Raw genomic sequence first — 19940 nt, forward strand, 5'->3', positions numbered from 1 at the left:
TTCAAAAATTAAAAATATATTCGAAGTTGAAGTTTCAAAGAAGCTATCCAAAATGTTTTTATATCAAAAAGTAAATTTTCTGTGGAAACAGGATTAGCGTTTTTTATCACTAAAAAACAAAATAGAACTTATTCTTTAGGGGATTTAGACAGCGACAAATCCACACTTGTGTGGTGAATTTTCTTGGTTCAAAGTTTGACTTTATTATTCATTGTATTATTCAGAGCAGTCAATAGACTGTTCCAAACATTATCCATCGATGTTCCATTGAAAGTCTTATAAAACTATAAAAAACTATTATACATTTGAACTTAAATAAAACAAAGTATGAAAAATAATATAACTAAGTTATCATCAGAACGTTATTCGTATCGATAGATTTTTTTTTCTTAGAGTGTGACCATTTTGGGCAGTAATTGAATTTTAAATTAATATTTTTTTCACAACAAATAAAAAAGAAAATTTATTCAAAATATATATTATTTCCAGCAAAACTCAAATTAGGCTCTATGCTTTTGGAGTGTTCCAGGGAGTTGGGAACACGACGCTTATTTCTGCTGACTTCTATTTGTTTAATCTTTGTTTCATTGCTGCTTTACGTTTATTCTGTTTTAGGTTTCATCTCTTCATTGAATGCAATTTCTGTTCATTTTAAGCTTGGTCAAACTGTTCACAGAAAGAAGTAGCCTAACCTTTGTCAATAGAAGTTCAAAATTTATAATTACCAATGAAAAGTTATCAGCATAAGGTAACTTGCACTAGAAAAGGAGAGAAAAATCTCCAAAAAGGGGAGTGGTCCAGATCAAAACAATCCCGTCCAATGTAACACGTCCGAGATCTCTGTAGCGGAGGTGTAGCGGAGTAGCTTATATATCCCAAATTTGGAAATTTTTTACCTTCCAGGATGAACAGCCATACAGGCGTTCTTTAATATACAAGAATGATCTTTTTTTACACCAGGATGATCATGTCGAAACAGTTGTCGTTGTATAATAGACAATCATTTTCAGCTTTTTTTAAGGCTCTTCTCCCTGCAGCCAATTGCACGAAGCCACAAAAGCACACGTCTGCCGAAGGTCTACTTTTTTCAAACTAAACAATTGCATGTTCGACGCATTTTGATAAAAAAAAGTTAAAACTTGGAGCACAGACCTAGGGATAGAGAGGAGAAGTAACACCTTCTACCCTATATACATAAACCTAAGTTCAATAATGGAAAAGAGATGGCAAATAAAAATATACGATGTACTGAAAGAAAAAAAAAATCATTGAATTGCAGTGTCGGGATATAGCATTAAACAAAAATAGCTTGGATGTGGAGCTAGAAAGAGCTATAACATAAAAATTGAAAACAGCATACTAATTGTTCAAAAGCGGCTGCTCTATTTTGGTAGTATGTCGCTAGCTCTGATGAATCTGCGCCTCCAGTTTCAATGGCCTTTGTGTAATAATCTATAGCATCAGAATATTTACCAGCCTTAAAAGCATGATTGCCCTTCGCCTTCCATTCTTCACTTGTTAAAGGTTTCTTTTCCTTGAAAAAAAATAGTACTGGCAAATAAGGTTTTTATTAACTCTTAAACTAATTCTAATATCACCAAACTAAAAAAAACGTATTTGCAGAAATTTATAGCCATGGTTAGGCACGTAAGCAGTGGAAGGAGGAGGGGGTCGTGCACTAACACAAATGCTAAATATAAACAGGGGAAACATTAAAATAAAACAAACTACAAACATGGTAAATAAAAAAGAAAGAGAAGTAAAATGAGAGAAAATTTTATAGAAGAGAAAAATTAATAATAAGAAAGAAAAAATGACAAGAAGAAATTCTTCTAAGAAGACAAAGGAGAATTACATTCTACAATAGCAGAAAACCGGTGGATCAGACTGGAATGAAAAGAGTGTATAATTGGATACCAAATACTAAAACTCCACAGATCAAGATCGATTTCTCTCATTTGATTTGAAAGAACGAGTTTCCTGTTTAAAGATGTACAGAACACACCTGAAACTGCCACTTCAGAAACTATACATAATGATTAACTTGATCAACCCACAGGATTCAAAGCCCCATTAATTTGGCCCCAAAAAACCTTTATTTTGTTTCCCGATATGTAAAATTTTCATTTTAATGTTACCCACCAAAGTTATTAGTTTTAGTAAAGTTGCAAAATCAAACAGTTAGTGACAACAAACTATATGAACTGTGTCAATAGTATACGAAACTTTTTAACAAGATATTTTAAAAACCTATGTAAAAAATCACTTTTCAGGGTGATTCCGAATATACAATTCATTCAATTTAAAGTTAAGCATCATAAAAAATTTGCATATTTTTAAAAGAGGGAGAAACATCCCCAAATAAAGGATAATCTAGATCAAAATATGCCGCTAAATTCAACGTGTTCAGGACTCTCTTTTACTGGAGGCTTCAAGTTAACATAAAAAAACCTTAGGTAATCAAAATACCTTAGGTAATCACAGTTTTAGAATTAAATTCACCTATACTCAATTAGTGAATATACCTAGAAATAGTAAATACCGATGAAGGTTTTTCTGGTGGAAAAAACCTCCAATTTGTTCCTTCAAACCTCCAAATTGTTCAACCAAGCAATATTACTATATTGTGTTTTCACTTTAGTACTTTAAAGTAAACATAGATTAACTTACATTTTCCAAAGAAAATGATTCAGAAATGGATGGGCTTGTGTCCTCTTCTGCATTTGTACCTGCACCTGAAAGGATATTAATCAAAATCATCTCATGACTGCAAATCACCAAATATCACAGAAAATCTAGCCTTATCATCAAAAGCTGTCATAAAATGTTTAGTTTGGAGTTAAAGTTGGCTATAAACACTTTTGGTCAGATTGTTGGATGATCCAAAAATAGGATTAAACGCGTTAAGAAAGATTCTGCTATAAATAAATTTTAAGAGAAATTGTTAAATTTGCATTTTCAAGTTCCAATATGACAGCTGGATTTTATAGCTTACCAATGACAACAATAATTGTACCCGAATTATTAAACTGCCGCAAAAGCAAAGTAAACACACAAAAATTATTTTTAAGAGAGTACCATCTGCTTCTCATATGATTGCCTTTGCTGGCAAATGATACCTTTGAAAAATAGTAACATCCAGGGTCGTTACTAGCCAAAATGTTTGGGGGGAGGGGTAAGAAATTTTACTGACTGGCTGGTCATTTTTACCGACTATTTTTTGTCAATAATTAGCATGATGTCCGTTCTGAATACAACACGTAAGATCACTGCACATGTCGGTAAAACCGCTGCATTTACCGCCCGATATTAAGATTTCGGTACATACGATGTCGCTATTTTAATGCTCCTTTTTTAACCAAATGGAAAACTGTGACACCATGGACAAACTCACGGCAGGATTCGGTAAAACTGCTACGTTCACCTACCGAGTTCGGACTTTCCGTAGATGACATGTCAGTATTTTCGTGGTCTTTATTCAACTGAACAAAGAATTTTAGCGGCGTCAGAAAAATCAAGGCGATTCGCTTCAACATTTTACTGGCTTATATTTTTTTTACAGTGACCAAAATAATGGGGGGGGGGGGCGACCCCCCTTCCAAACGGGACGGCCCTGGTAACATCCTAAACCATCATTTTAGTGTTATAGCAATGGCAGACCTCTATAAAAACCAATTCCTCCTTAAATTAATGGCCTAAAAATGATTTGGGTTCCAAGGTTGAAGCAAAATAGTGCCAAAGTAAACATTAGCTCAGGCTCAGAAAACTAGATATTAGCATGTAATGATCATACTCAGACAAAAAGAATAGCCATAGCATCATACCAGCTTCCATCAAAATATTAATTATACCTAATGACTTCCTCTTCTTCCTCTTAGAGATACCATTTAATTCATCCTCTGTCCGTTTTTGTTTTCTTTTGTCCCAGTTTATAATAGCGTAGACTTTTATTTCTTGCAACACCTTTCATGTTTTAAACTTTTCTGATTTTTATTAGCATCACCTTAGCAGTTTTACGACAAAAAAAAAACAAAAAATAAGTATAATTTTCAGATGTTTAGTTATAGTCATTTTACAAATAAGATATTATCAATTTAGTTTTCTATGAACAAATACAAAAAGAATTCAAGAAAAAACTGAAACAGAATCATCTATAACAACAGTTGAAAACATTAGATAGCTTACAGAAGCAAATCTGAAAATGTTTACCAGCACAAGTTTATTGACAAGAAATTTGTTTTATAATTTTAGTGTTTGTAAAAATTAGAGTTTCTTCATCTTTCTTGACTAATATATTTTAATGAAAGTAAAGAGCAACATTAAAACTTAATACAAACACAAACTATTCTACATATGGGGAGGACTAATACTCCCTCGACCCCTCAGTTTGTAACTACAGTCGTTTTACATATTGACAGACTTTCAGTTTATTAAAAAAAAAAATATTATTAAAAGAAAATGTGAACCAGTAAGTTCTTTCAAATTCAAAGCAGTGCAAAACAAACTGTACCTTTTTATCATATTGCTCTTAAGTAAAAAGCATCGACTCTTTAATCGCTGAGAAAAAAAAATCACTTTAGTGTAAAGAGTCAGGGTGAAGGATGGGCATCCTTCCTAATATATTAGCTTATTCTGGTTGTTTTTTAGTTTTAATGAAGCTCTTAACAGTCATTTTGAACAAAAACTATTTATTTTTTATTAATTTGTATGGAATTTTTAGATCATCTTAAGGGTAATCTAAATACTAGGGGAGCTACTAACCTCCCCCAGATACCATATCATGGAATAAGTCACATACGTTTCATTTACACATTCAATCAGAAGTTTCAAAATATTAGGTAAGAAGTCTCTTTATGTTTGAGTTTGGCATGAAAAGGAAGGAGTGCATGAAAAGGAGAGAGGGGAAGTATTTGAAGAAGAGAGATAGGTAATACGCAAAAGGGGTTTGACATTTTGAACGAACGAATAGCTTTTATTTCTCATTATAAACAGCAAACATTTGTACACTTTAGTATAAAGAAAAAGGAGCACTAACTTTGTACTCAAATTACCCTGCAATAGCATTATTGCCTATATATTCTAATTAGGGTTCAATGAATACCAAAACCTGATAATCCACTCAATAACTGCATTGAACAGGCCAAACAATTCTATATTTTCTTATTCCTTGAGTTTTTCCCCCATGGCAGATCACCAACAAGATTTTTTTTTACACATTTAGCAAACCGGGAATACAGAGCTGCCTGGCAGAGAAAAACCAAAACAGAGACAGTGATAGAACAGAGCCATTCCATATATATTTACAAAGTAAAAGTAATCTATATGCTCTACAGCCTTTTCAGGAAAATGTTCAACCATTGCTTTGCATGTATACATCAGATTGATAGCAAACGGTAGTCAAAGGTAGGTAAGAGATATGTCACTAAAGATTATTCTGCCTTTAAGGTTATACAGTATCACTTAGCATCCCAATTGGGGTAGAAATGTTTGTAATTGAACAAGAAATAACTAATTCGTCAATGTGTTGTTAAAAATTAATCCATTCTTACCATATTCATCACTCAATACGCTAAAATTAGCCCCCATCCTTGGAACCATAGCAAGCACATACTTGAATCCCAGTCTCACAGACATGCTCCTCTATACAGAAGCAACCAAAAGGTCAGCGCGACAGTTAAGTGCAGAGCTAGGTATATGAGCAGAACCAACAGAGTTGAATACTCAACTGATATCATAGAACCAGTGTATCAATATCATCATGAGCCTTGAGCAAAGTTTAGCTATTAACTAATGAACAAACTTGCCGTTAGTACCACTCTCAAACCCAAATTAGGAATTTGATAAACTTTGCTTAGGTTACCAAAAACAAGCATTTCCTTAAATTTACAGAATGCCAGTGCAACAGTTATTCTCCAACAAGAAGAGCAGCTCCTAGGGCAATTCCTTTTCTGAAAATCGGCAATTCCTTTTCTGAAAACAATACATACACATAAAATATTGGGTACCAGACTGTAGTTAAATTCATCTGATACATTAAACCTGTGATTCCCAACATAGGGCGCAGGCCCCATTGGTGAGTATGACAATATTTTGGTGGGTCATGGGCAGGAGGTGCACCCTTCAGCTCACTATACTATAGAACCTTAATTTTGAAAATAAGGGTACAAATTTTTATGTAAATAATGTCCATGCAAATACATTCAAAGAGCAAAAAACATACATGATAGTATTACAGTGATGGTTCTGTTGTTGTTATTGTGTAGTTGACATTCAAGCAAATCAACCACTCATATACCAGCAATCCTTTTTTTAAATCTTGGGCTTTAGTGAAGTCATGTCATTTTGAAAATTACCCAAATAAAATTTTGGCAAAGGTTACGACAACACTTAAAATATCTTGGACTTGTACAGAGTGCTCTTGTATATCACTAACATTCGCCTGTATATTACATCACTATCCTGCTTTGGGCATATAACATATCTAAAAAACAAACTCAAATTTAAATACACCTAAAATACATAAAAATTAAAAATATATATAATAAAACAAAATAGGTCACATGAAAATACAATAAAGACACAAAAATCATAGAATATTATCTCGATTACAATTTGTTATATACTTAGTCAACAAGGACATAGGCTTTCCAAGGGCCCACATAGGGGACTTTGCCTGACCTAGGATTGCTCTCATTGTAAGTGCACCAAAATACTTTATATTTAGGTTTCTAAACACATTTCTTTGTACATCATAGTTACTTCACTTCATGAGAATATGTCTAACATCACCATCCTTATTGCAAATATCACAATAAGGGGAGCTAACTTTCCCCCATTTATGCAAAACTGAATGGGTTTTGGTATGACCTGTCCTCAGCCTGGAAGTAGTAACAGCAACAGATCTAATATCATGTACCAGTCCATCAGGTGGTACCTTATAACCATAAAGCTCTAAAATTGGATTTACACAATTTCTAATATAAAAATTCGTCCTCCTATCACAGAATACATTATATAAATAGATGTAAAATATTCACTTTGTGTGTGTGTGTGTGTTTTTTTTTTTTTTTTCAGCAATTTCAACATGTGCTGGGACCCAGACCAGAAGTATATCATTTCCCACACACTCCAGTGACCTAAAAATTTGATGGATACTATAAAACATATCACGACTAGGCTTATGCTATTCATCAGATACTTAAGGGCTGGTGCAGAGTCAGGGAAAATAATCTAACTTTGAGCATCCAGCGAAAATCCAGTGATGCTCTAATGCTTTCAAATATGCACTCCAGTGACTTTCACTGGGGATAATTTCATCTTCTGCAAGATTTAAGACTAGTATCTCTTAAAAATATAATTCCAGACTATAATTAGGTTACCTTCAAGCACTTCGTAATTCAGGTTGATTAAATAAGCTCTGTGTTTGGCAAGAGAATAAATAAACTTCTGCTTGGTGTACAGCCTGATTTCATTCAAGAGATCTTGTTAGTGGCCCACACTCATTCTATAATGTAAGTTCCATGCTGGAACGGCAGCCTTTTTGGCAGAGTGTAAGACATGAGTAGTTTCTGCACAGTAAATGCTCAGGGGTATATTTTTTTTTTTCTTTTTTTTTGCATAACTTTTTATGTTCTAGATCCATTCCATGAAGTTTTCATCCACCTAACTCAACAACTTTCCATGAGAGGTTAGTCTTGGTTAGTTGGTAGAACAGGATTGAGAAAAACTTTATCTTTTTTATTGCTCAATAATGCTTATTTTGGCCATCATTGGAGGCATACCACACAGAATGTAAAAAAGGAAAAAATTATTCATAAATGCCAAGTAAATACTCATAGGTTCCAATAAGAGCCAGTCTTATAATTTTCTCGTAAAGCATGTAAAACATAAGTGATTTCTGAACAGTAAATGTTCAGGAATATCTTTTTCTTACTTTTGGGAATATTTTTTTTTTACATAACTTTTTTACATTCTGGATCCATTCCATGAAGTTTTCGTCCACCTAACTTTCCAAGATATGTTAATCTTCATTGATTGGTAGCAAAGCCTTGAGTAATACTTTATCTTTTTTATTGCTCAGGGATGTTTAGTTTGGCAAGTATTGGAGGAATATCACACAAAATGCAAAATCAGGAAAAAATGCTTCATAAATGTGAACTAAACAGTCATAGTTTTCAATAAGAGCCAGGCTTCTAATTTTATCATGAAACTATGTTCTGTCTCGAAGCTTCTGGGTATGTTATTTGCAAAGGGGTTAAGTCACTAAGTGTGGAATCTTTTCCACAAGACTAGAAGGATGCTTGCATTATAACTGTTCACGAAAATGGCAATAATACGAAGCCAGCAATTATTAACCAATTAGTCTTACATCATAGAAGACTACTGGAAAGCATAGTAAATTCGGCTTTTGTAAAACATGCAAGTGTTAACAACCTTCTATTACTTAACGAGCATGACTTTTGTCCTAATTGATCAGTTGATACCAACCTTGTTGATGCATATGAGTATGTTACAAAACCTATCAATAATAGATCTCTAGTTGACATGATATTACTAGGCCTAGCCAAAACATCTGATGAATTAGTATATCATAGGAAACTACATTTTAAACTCTGTGAAACGGGTCTTCATGACAATATTATCAATTGGACAACGCAAATTCTTGCTAACAGGAAGCAGATGGTAAAAGTATTTAAAAACAGTGGATTTTTTTTTTCTGAATCTGCAGATGTTGAAAGTGGAGTTTGGGTCCAACATTTACATCAATGATGAATCCTCAAGCATAAAGAATAAGGCTTGTCTACATGCATATGATACCAAAATAATTGGTCCTATTTCTGACCCACAAAGTAACGATGACATCCAAGCTGATCTGGATGTATTTTCAATGTGGGCAAAAACCTGGTGGCTGGAATTTAACATCCAGAAATGTTGGAAATAATGTCCAGAAATGTACTACACAGTAATACACAACAGGAGTTTGGCCACTGCCCTTTCCCACCTTCCCTAATCGTAAAAATCAAACCCTTGTTGCATCACTTGTGCTTTACTGAAAACGATGTATATTGCAAATATTTTTTTTATGTAAAACATTAAAAAATTAAATAAAAAATGCAGTTAAATAAAAATTTGAACAGCTGAGTTCCCAAGAATTAGTAAAATTATAAATCAAATATTCAGTTTATTTTCATTAATTATTTCCAGTCATCTTGATTATTATAATAAGTTTATATTATTTTTTGTCAATGTTTCGAAAAACAAAAGTATCAAACAGTTTGTGGTAACAAACTGTATGTAAGGAGCGACCCGGCTTAATAGTAACCAAAGCTCTAAAAAATGGATACCAACAGGTGCATCAGAAGAATGTAGATTTTTATGCTGATTTCAAATATATAGGTTTCATCAAGTTTATTCTTACCCATAAAAAGTTAAGAGCCTGAGAAAATTTGCCTTATTTTCGAAAAAAGGGGGGAAACACCCCCTAAAAGTAATAGAACTTTAATGAAAATCAAACCATCAGATTCAGCGTATTAGAGAACCCTACTATAGAAATTACAAGCTCCTATCTGCAAAAATGTGGAATTTTGTATTTTTTGCCAGGAGGAAGATCATGGATGCATTTTTTTTTGTGTGTGTGTGTTTTTTTAAGGGTGATTGTATCAACCCAGTGGTCCTAGAAAATCGCGGGAGGCCTCATTCGAACGGAAATTAAAAGTTCTAGTGCCTTTTTTAAGTGACCTTAAAATGGAGGGCAACTAGGCCCCCTCCCATGCTCATTTTTTTTCCTGATTAAAGTCACCCGATCAAAATTCTGAGATAGCCATTTTGTTCAGCATGGTCGAAAAATACAATAACTGTGTCTTTGAGGATGAATTAATCCCCCAAGGTTCCCCGAGGAAGGTCTGCAAGTTATGAACTTTGCCCAATGTTTACATATAGTATTCTTTATTGGGAAATATACAGAAGTTTTCAGGGGGGATTTTATCCGGTAGTTGGGGGATGGGTCGGGGATTACGTGGGAGGATCTTTTCATGCGGGAAGTAACATTACTATGAAGGGGGCACCGGAATTCCCCGAATTATTAAAAAAAACGATCAGAAATTAAATAAAAAGAATAATTTTTTCAACTGAAAGAAAGGAGCAACATTAACACTTAAAACCAACCGAAATTATTACGTATATGATTGGGTTCACCCCCTAGTCATTACCTCGCTCTTTACGCTAAAGTTTTTTGTACTTTCATCAGAGCTATTTATTCTAATTAACGGCCGTTGTGATTAAGGGGTCATTCTTAAAGAATTGGAACAAAATTGAGACATTAGCGTAAAGAGCAAGGCATTGACTAGGGGGAAAATCCCCTATTATACGTAATAAAAATTTACGAATACAGAAGTTTGTTACGTAAGTTAATTCACAACTTACGTCAGATCAAAATTTCGAAAAAGTCATTTAGCCAAAAAAAAGTAAAATTAATATGCACATTTCATTTTAATTATTCATGTACAGTGACCCAAAATCAAAGCTGCATTAATTCAAAGACGTTCAGAAATTAAATAAAAAAAAACAGTTTTTTTAACTGAAAGTAAGAAGCGACATTAAAATTTAAAACGAACAGAAATTATTCCATATATGAAAGGGGCTGTCTCCTCCTCAACGCCTCGCTCTTTACGCTAAAGTTTGACCCTGTCTCACAGCTTTATTTTCTAAAACAATAAAAAACTTCAGCGTAAAGAGCGAGGCGTTGAGGAGGGGACAGCTCCTTTCATATACGAAATAATTTCAGTTCGTTTTAAGTTTTAATGTCGCGCCTTACTTTCAGTTAAAAAAAAATGTTTTTTTTATTTAATAGTGTTCAAGAAATATAAGAGTTTTCAATAAAAATCAAATGATGCAACAAGCTTTAGGCTTTTACAATTAGGGAAGGGGAAAAAGGGCAGTGCCTAAACATCGGTTTGTAATCATTTTTACTTGTTTAAGATTTATTTATTCATCTATAATAGTAGGCTACCTGTTACCTCTATGATTGTTGTTTTTACTTTCTGTTTGTTTTTGGTTTTATTTATCCTTTAATAGTAATTGTTGGTCGTTTTGAGTTTGAATTACATTAGGAATTTATTTCTGTGAGTCTGAAGTTTAATATGGCTCTTTACTTTTCTTTTAAAAAAAATTATTTTTTCGATTTTTTTTTTAATAAATAAATTATATATCAAATATTCAGTTTATTTTCATTAGTTATTTCAAGTTGTCTTGATTATGATGTTTTCAATAAAACGCAAATGATGGAACAAGCTTTAGACTTTTGCAGTTAGGGAAGGGGGAAAAGGGCAGTGGCCAAGGTCTGTTTGTATCAATTTTTGTTTGTTTTAAGCTTGACTTGAACATTAAATTTAATTTTTACTCGTTTTAAAATTTATTCATTCATCTATATTAGTACCTGTTGTCTGTATGGAAAGTTTTTTGGAAAGTTCTTTTTTAATTAATTGTGATCAACAATGATGCCAATATCTCTTTCAGAGTCAACAAATTTTAATGGTATTTTGCAGCCCGCTTTGTCATTTATTGTTAGTTGGGGAACAGAAGCAGTCTTTTTCTTCTCTATCCATAGGACCTTAGTTTTAGACGCAGCTAAGTTGAGACCTAGGTTTTGATGGTTTTCCGTTAAAGAATCAATGTATTTTTGTAATGTCCTAATGTCTTGGGATGATAATAGCTTCCTATAGAGCTTTGTGTCATCTGCATAGAGTTTGGTAGTGGTGGTGATATTTCTATTGATTCAGTTGATGAAGAAACTTTGTAATCAAACAACTAAAATTTTCCGAATGAAATGAAGTAACAATTTTGTTCTTGCAATGTTCAGTTTAGAACGAGCTGTAAACTTCACTGTTAATGATTACTGTATTAGTTTTCAGTTTAATTCATAATTCACATTTTTTTTCTTATTTATCATTTCCATAAGGATATTTATTCTGGTGCTTTGTCAAGGTGATAAAATCAAACTATCACCTTAAAGTACAATTGCCAGGAAATCCTGTTGACGTTGGTCAGTGAAGATGATGGCTCTGCTCAAGTGCAATCCAAACTGTGAGCCATGGCTTGCTGTACCAATTTCTGTTGACTGCTGACTTGAAGGCTTCAGTACTGGCGGACATAACAGAAGTCTGGCTAAAGGAATTCCATAATTTAGCTCTATGGTGAGAATAGACTTTTTTGAAGTCTGATATTAGCAGGCATCCAGTAGAATTTGAAGAGGTGTCCAATTGTTCTAGAGGCACTATCTATCTGCCATTAATACATCCTTTTGCTTGCATTGGTAAGCAAGTGATGGTACTATGCTTTGGAGTCAGGTAGAGTTTGGCAGATATTGGGAGTTCCTTAAACATTTAGTTGCTAGTTGTTGCACTGATTCTAGAATATACTGATCAATGTTTATTGGCTGGAGTTGAGATCTGCATTCTGAATTCTAATTTTGGTGAATTAGGCCCTTCAGAAGCTTAGTCATCACAGCTGAAGATCAACTGTGGAATGTTTTTTTTTATTATACTAAGAGTTTGATTTGTCCTGGCTGCTACAGATTGTGCATTTAAATTAAATTTGAGCTTATTATTGATCCAAACTCCCATATTTTCTCATTGTTACTAATTATGATTGGCTGTCTTGAACCATCATTCGATTTCATGGACTATTTATTCTGGGGGTTATTTGCTCCAAAATAAATAGCCCAACATTTCTGGATACTAAATTCAAGCCACCAGGTTTTACCCATATTGAAAATGCATCCAGATCAACTTGGATGTCATTGTTACTTTGTGAATCACAAACAGGCAGGGCCGTCACGTATGGGGGGAAAGGGGTTCCCCTCCCCCAATGTTTTGGTCACTTGGTAAAAAAATAGGTCAGTAAAATCGTGAAGCAAAGCGCCATGATTTTTCTGATGCTGCTAAAATTCTTTGTTTAGTTAAATAAAGACCATGAAAATACTAACATGTCATCTACAGAAAGTTTGAACTTGTTGGTAAATGCAGCAGTTTTACCAACTCCTGTTGTGAGTTGATAGATGGTGCCATAATTTTCCATTTGGTTAAATAAAGAGCATTAAAATAGTGAAATGATATGTACCCAAATCTGAATCCTGGTTGGTAAATGCAGTGGTTTTACTGACTTGTGCAGCGACTTTATGCATTGTATTCAAAATAGACATTATGCTAATTACTGACAAAAAAACAGCTGGTAAAAATGACCACCCAATTGGTAAAATACCTTGCCCCCCCCCACATTTTGGCTAGTAATGATCCTGCAAAAAGGACCAATTATTTTGGTGTCATCTGCCTATAGGCAAACCTTATTCTTTATGTTTGAGGATTCGTCACTGATTTATTGCTGGGCCTAAACTTCACTTTTGACCTCTGCTGATTCAGAAAAGAAAATAAATCCACTCTTTCTAAATACTTATATCATCTGCTTCCTGTTAGAAAGAAATTTCATTGTCCAATTGACAATATCATCATGAAGACCTGTTTCACAAAATTCAGAATTTAGTTTCCTATAATATACTTTGTCTAATGTTTTGGCTAGGGCTAGTAATATCATATCAACTAGAGATCCATTATCAATAGATTTTGTGACCTACTGATATGCAACAACAAGGTTGGTATCAACTGATCAATTAGAACAGAAGCCATACTGGTTAAGTAGTAATAGTTTGTTAATGCTTACATATTTTGCAATAGATGAATTTATTATGCTTTCCAGCAGACTTACTTGATTTAAGACTAATTTGTTAATAATTGCTTGGTTTATATTACTGCTCCCCTTGTGAACAGGTGCAATGTAAACATCCTTCCATTCTTGTGAAATAAACTCTATAATTGTAACATAATATAAAATGAGTCACAAGCCTTATGATGAATGTTTAAAGGAGCTTGAATTATCTACACTGGTTTATCAACAATGAAGAGCTGATATGCTTATGACATATAAGCTTACTTCATAAGAACCCCCCCACCCAATTCATTTGCCAATTTCCCAAAATATTGGCACTGACAGGAGGGGACATTCAAAGAACAGTTTTTCTCCTGCCATGTAGTAAACCACTGGAATAGTCTATCAAATAACACAGTCTCAGCACCCCATCATGAAGTGTTCAAGAAGTCATTGGTATCCAGAAGCTTAGAGACAGAACATAGTTTTATGAAAGAATTAGAAGCCTGGCTCTTAAGAAGAAGTATATTTCAATCTGTTCTACCAATCAAGCAAGATTAACCTATCTTGGAAAGTTGTTGAGTTAGGAGGATGAAAACTTCATGGAATGGATCCAGAATGTAAAATAAAGTATCTTCCTTTACCCCCTTTCCTTTCAAAGGGCACTGACCGGTGTTGAACTTGGCCGAGCTTTATGGGAAAAAAGCAAAGCTTTGGGAAGCAGGTCTACAGCACAAATGAGGCTCAAAGGAAGTGTTAGGTAAATTTTTTGAAGTTTTGATTGATTTGCTAACTTAAACATAGAGGGATACAAATGAGACACATTTATTGATGAAGCAAACACTATGTATATTTTTTCCATCAGGAAAGGCAATAGAGCTTAAAAGGAGAAGCAGGGTTATTCATTTGCAATTACTAAAAACCTGGAACTGACTACTCACTAAAATTAGTCCCTATATAAAAGGAACTTATTTGACTCACACTTAAAAGCAGGAAGACCAGGATCATTTTTTTGCAGAGTTTTGAAGAAAAGGGAATAATTTTCAAAGACAAACACATCATTCAATTTACCATTCAACATTCTTTCCAAATAGAATAATTACTATTCCTACAACTGTATCCCAGCATTATCTCCCTCCCTACCCTAATGCCTGGTTATAATCCTAGGCTGCATAACTTTGCTGGTGAGGAATAAGTACAAAGAGTAATGTAAACAAAGAAAACAAACGGTTTTTTCTATATAGCAAAGAGCTACAGACGGGCATTACGAGGGGGTAGGGCTACGATCAGTTGCAGCACGGGCAATTATTAAATTTTGAAAGAATAGTACTTAAAAATCAAATTATATGCTTGTCTTTCATCAACTTAATTGGTCAAAGCTTCAAAACGTTTGAAGTGTTTTGAGCTTATACTGTTGCTAAATCCTAGTTTATACAGTTTAAAAGATTTCAAAAAACATTTCTTAAACTTAAAAGAACAAACCTTAAATGTGGCTTAAAACCCTAGACATCGTAGTTGACCAGCTATTCCACTCTTTAACAGCTAAATCATTGTAAAATCTTTATCATGCCACATAGAAATTGGATTTTTTCACTACTGGATATGTCAAAATCTTTTTAACAAGTAAGTGATCAGCATGAATATTTTAACCATAAACAACACCTACAATTTCAAATATACTGATAGACAACAGTAGAACCTAATCTTGGCCACACATTTAAAGCTTGGGCCTAATCTTAGAAAATGCTGTTTAATCTGTAACACAGGATCTTAAAGTTTGAACAACATATCCTATTGACAGACACAGTCAACCTTGGATGGACTTAATCTAAGGCAAGTGTTGTGAAACAGAATAACTGTATTTATATAAACTAGAGTGAAGACTTAATTTTTTTTCTAAATTCAAATTTTTAAAGACCAGATGTTTTCCAAGATAATAGTCCACCAATCCCAAATGGTCTAGTCCTAGTCATCAACCAATCACAACTATATAGCCCTATACACATAATGTCCAAGATTAAGAGCCTGCTGTCTTTGTTCAGGAAAGATAATTTTTAATAATAGTATGTGGCCAAGATTAGGCACTGGCCAAATACTGGGGGTCTTACTTTACTTAGATCCTTGGAATTGTGTTTTCAAAATTTAGAATCAAAGATTATTATACTAAAGCAATTTTTTTTAACTTTTTTCAATTAAAATGGGCTTTGATTTTCTTGTTTCAATTTAGCTAGGCTTTATTTGGCCCTATGAACTAATTCTTAATCTGATATAACCTCAAAAAAATAATGTAAACCTAAAAAATACCAACTTTGTATAGGCTATAGCCTAGGATTATATCTAACCTAATAGCAGGATTGGGGTGGCGTCTGAAGGCGATTTTTGATGACAAAATTTAACCTATATACATTCTTGATGGCTTGATTATTTAAACTTAACCATTTTCTAATATAGCAAAAAGTCCTTTATCTATAATTTCATTTGAATTTTATACTACAAATTTTGGTAAATTCTTTGTTATTCATATTATCGACTTACAAATAAAGTAAACATACCACTCGATGCCTTTTTTATGCTCTTTAAATATAATAATCATTTTTATCGGAAATGAATTTTACCCCCACCCCTATAAATAGCCTACCAATTCAGGGTATATATTTGCACATTAGGAGGGTGGGGGTAAAATTTATTTTTAATGTAAACGAGAGGTAAATTTAAATTTTCCCCACACCTCCTAATGTGCAAATATATACCCTGAAATGGTAGATATAGGGGTGGGGTAAAATTCATTTCCAACAAAAATGAATATTATATTTGGAAAGAGCATAAAAAAAGGCATCAAGTGGTATGTTTAGGGATAGCACCAGATGGCTAATAGAAAAAAGTACAGCTTATATATAGAGAAAAAAACCTTAGCAAAACATATATATATATATATATATATATATATATATATATATATATATATATATATATATATATAGCTTGTTATCAACCAAGACTCCTAGATCTTTTTTGCAGTGACTGGTTGTAAGTGGCTGTTTAGAACCACCATTGGATTCCATAAAATACTGGCTGAGAGGGTTGTTTGCTCCAAAGTGTATGACCTTGTATTTCTGGATATTATGTTCTAGTCACCAGGTTTTTGCCCATGTTGAGAGTGCGTCAAGATCTGCTTGGATGTCTTTGGTACTTTGGCGGTCATAAATCAGACCAATTATTTTGGAATCATCAGCATATAAGCATATCTTATTCTTTATGATTGAAGATGCATTATTAATATAGATGTTGAATAGAGTTGGGCCCAAAACTGTGCCTTGGGGTACTCTGCTGATTCTGAGAAGAAAATTGATCCACCATCCCCAAATACTCTTACCACTTGCTTCCTGTTGGTAAGAAATTGCATCACCTAATTTATGACTTCATGGTGGTGACCTATTGCATGGAGTTTAGAATTTAGTCTCCTGTGACATACTTTATCCAACGTTTTTGCTAAGTCTAATAATATCATATAAACTGGGGATCCCGTGTACATAAATTCCGTGACATGCTCATAAGCATCAATGAGGTTAGTATCAACAGATTGACTGGGGCGGAAGCCATGTTGGCTAGGAGATAGTAGCCTGTTCGCAATTAGGTGTTCAATCATGGCTGAGTTAACTATGCCTTCAAGAAGTTTTCCCACTCCCAAGGTCAGACTAAGTGGTTGATAGTTGCTGGCTTCATCTCTGCTGCTTCCTTTATGAATTAAATAAAAAAAAAACAAGTTTTTTAAACTGAAAGTAAGGAGCGACATTAAAACTTAAAACGAACAGAAATTATTCCGTATATGAAAGGGGCTGTCCCCTCCTCAACGCCTCGCTCTTTACGCTAAAGTTTTAATTCGTTATAATTTCTGTTCGTTTTAAGTTCTAATATTCCTTCTTACATTTCAGTTGAAATGTAATTATTCCGTATATGAAAGGGGCTGTCCCCTCCTCAACGCCTCGCTCTTTACGCTAAAGTTTTTTATTGTTTTAAAAAATAAAGTTGTGAGACAGAGTCAAACTTTAGCGTCTTTACAGTCAAACTTTAGTCAAACTTTAGGGGATGTTTCCCCCCTCTTTAAAAAATCGAGTAAATTTTCTCAGGCTCGTAGCCTTTGATGAGTAATACTAAACTTAATAAAATTTATATATTTAGAATCAGCATTATAAACACATTCTTTTGATTCATTTATTGACATAAAAATTCCGTTTTTAAAAGTTTTGATTACTATTGAGCCGTATCGCTTGTTTTTTTATTGTTTTTTTTTATTACGTATATGCTATTACGTATATGAGGGGGTTCTCCCCTTAGTAAAGACCAAGCTATATAGGGTAAAAGTTAAAAAAAAAATTTGATTCACAAACCCCAGAATCACAAAGGCCGTTTAATTAGAATAGGTAGCTCTTTTGAAAGCACTAAAAAAAAAACTGTAGCGTAAAGAGCGAGGTATTGACTTGGGGGAGAACCCCCTCACATACGTTATAATTTCTGTTCGTTTTAAGTTCTAATATTCCTTCTTACATTTCAGTTGAAATGTAATTATTCCGTATATGAAAGGGGCTGTCCCCTCCTCAACGCCTCGCTCTTTACGCTAAAGTTTTTTATTGTTTTTAAAAATAAAGTTGTGAGATAGAGTCAAACTTTAGCGCAACGAGCGAGGCGTTGAGGAGGGGACAGCCCCGAACCCCTGAATCACAAAGGCCGTTTAATTAGAATAGATAGCTCTTTTGAAAGCACTAAAAAAAAACTGTAGCATAAAGACCGAGATATTGACTTGGGGGAAAACCCCCTCACATACGTTATAATTTCTGTTCGTTTTAAGTTCTAATATTCCTTCTTACATTTCAGTTGAAATGTAATTATTCCGTATATGAAAGGGGCTGTCCCCTCCTCAACGCTTCGCTCTTTACGCTAAAGTTTTTTATTGGTTTAAAAAAAACAGCTGTGTGACAGAGTCAAACTTTAACGTAAAGAGTGAGGCATTGAGGAGGGGACTGCCCCTTTTATATACGGAATAATTTCTTTTCGTTTAAGTTTTAGTGTCGCTCTTTACTTTCAGTTTAAAAAAATTATTTTTTTATATTTAATTTCTGATCGTTTTTTAGTTAATGCAGCTTTTATTTGCATAAAAATTTTACTTTTCTTTTGCTAAATGGATGTCTTTACAAATTAAATTACGTAACTAACTTCTATATTCGTATATTTTTCTTCTGGCAAAAAATACAAAGTTGCAGATTTTTGCAGATATGAGCTTGAAACCTATGTAATAGGGTTTTCTGATACGCTGAATCTCACGGTGTGATTTTCATCAAAATTCTTTCACTTGTAGGGGATCTTTCCCCCCTCTTTAAACAATCGAGTAAATTTTCTCAGGCTCGTAGCCTTTGATGAGTAATACTAAACTTAATAAAATTTATATATTGAGAATCAGCATTATAAACACATTCGTTTGATACATTTATTGACATCAAAATTCCGTTTTTAAAAGTTTCGATTACGATTGAGCCGTATCGCTTGTTTTTTTTATTGTATTTTTTTATTACGTATATGTTATTACGTATATGAGGGGGTTCTCCCCTTAGTCAATACCACGCTCTTTACGTTAAAAGTTAAAAAAAAATTTGATTCAAAAACCACAGAATCACAAAGGCCGTTTAATTATAATAGATAGCTATTTTGAAAGCACTAAAAAAAAATGTATCGTAAAGAGCGAGGTATTGACTTGGGGAGAACCCCCTCACATACGTTATAATTTCTGTTCGTTTTAAGTTCTAATATTCCTTCTTACATTTCAGTTGAAAAAACTTGTTTTTTTTTATTTAATTTCTGATCGTTTTTTAAATAATGCTTGGAAATCCGGCGCCCCTTCATAGAAATGTCCCTCACCCCACAGAAACATCCTCCACGAAAATATTTTCCAGAGTAACCCCTCCTCTAGCCCCCCCTCCAGACAAACTCCTTCCTGAGAATGGTTGTATACTTCCCACTAACCCCGAAATAATGCTGGCAAGTCTGGCGCCCCCTTCATGGCACTGTCTCTTCCCCCATGAAAAATTCCTTCATGAAAAGATCCTCCAACATAACCACCGAGCCACCCTTCCCTCCCACTACCAGAAAAAAAAACTCCTGAAAACTTCTGTATACTTCCCAATAACCAATACTATATGTTAACATTGAGTAAAGTTCATAACTTTTAGCCCTCCCTCTGGGAACTTCGG

At 33.7% G+C, this 19940-nt stretch overlaps 1 protein-coding gene across 1 annotated transcript in view; it reads right to left on the reverse strand.

Moving 5' to 3' along the window:
- The window catches only part of LOC148951269 (mitochondrial import receptor subunit TOM70-like), a 70041-nt gene that overhangs the window by 31784 nt on the left and 18317 nt on the right, over nucleotides 1-19940 (reverse strand). The window contains exons 2-3 of the mRNA XM_089090763.1: nucleotides 2671-2735; nucleotides 1361-1534 (exon numbers count right to left, since the gene is read on the reverse strand). Coding sequence (XP_088946889.1) covers nucleotides 1361-1534; nucleotides 2671-2735 — 239 coding nt within the window. The remainder of the gene's footprint in view (nucleotides 1-1360; nucleotides 1535-2670; nucleotides 2736-19940) is intronic.

The sequence above is a fragment of the Artemia sp. Qi Xiang Cuo genome, chromosome 6 (genome assembly GCF_049724085.1).
Source record: "Artemia sp. Qi Xiang Cuo chromosome 6, ASM4972408v1, whole genome shotgun sequence".
Lineage (NCBI taxonomy): Eukaryota > Metazoa > Arthropoda > Branchiopoda > Anostraca > Artemiidae > Artemia > Artemia sp. Qi Xiang Cuo.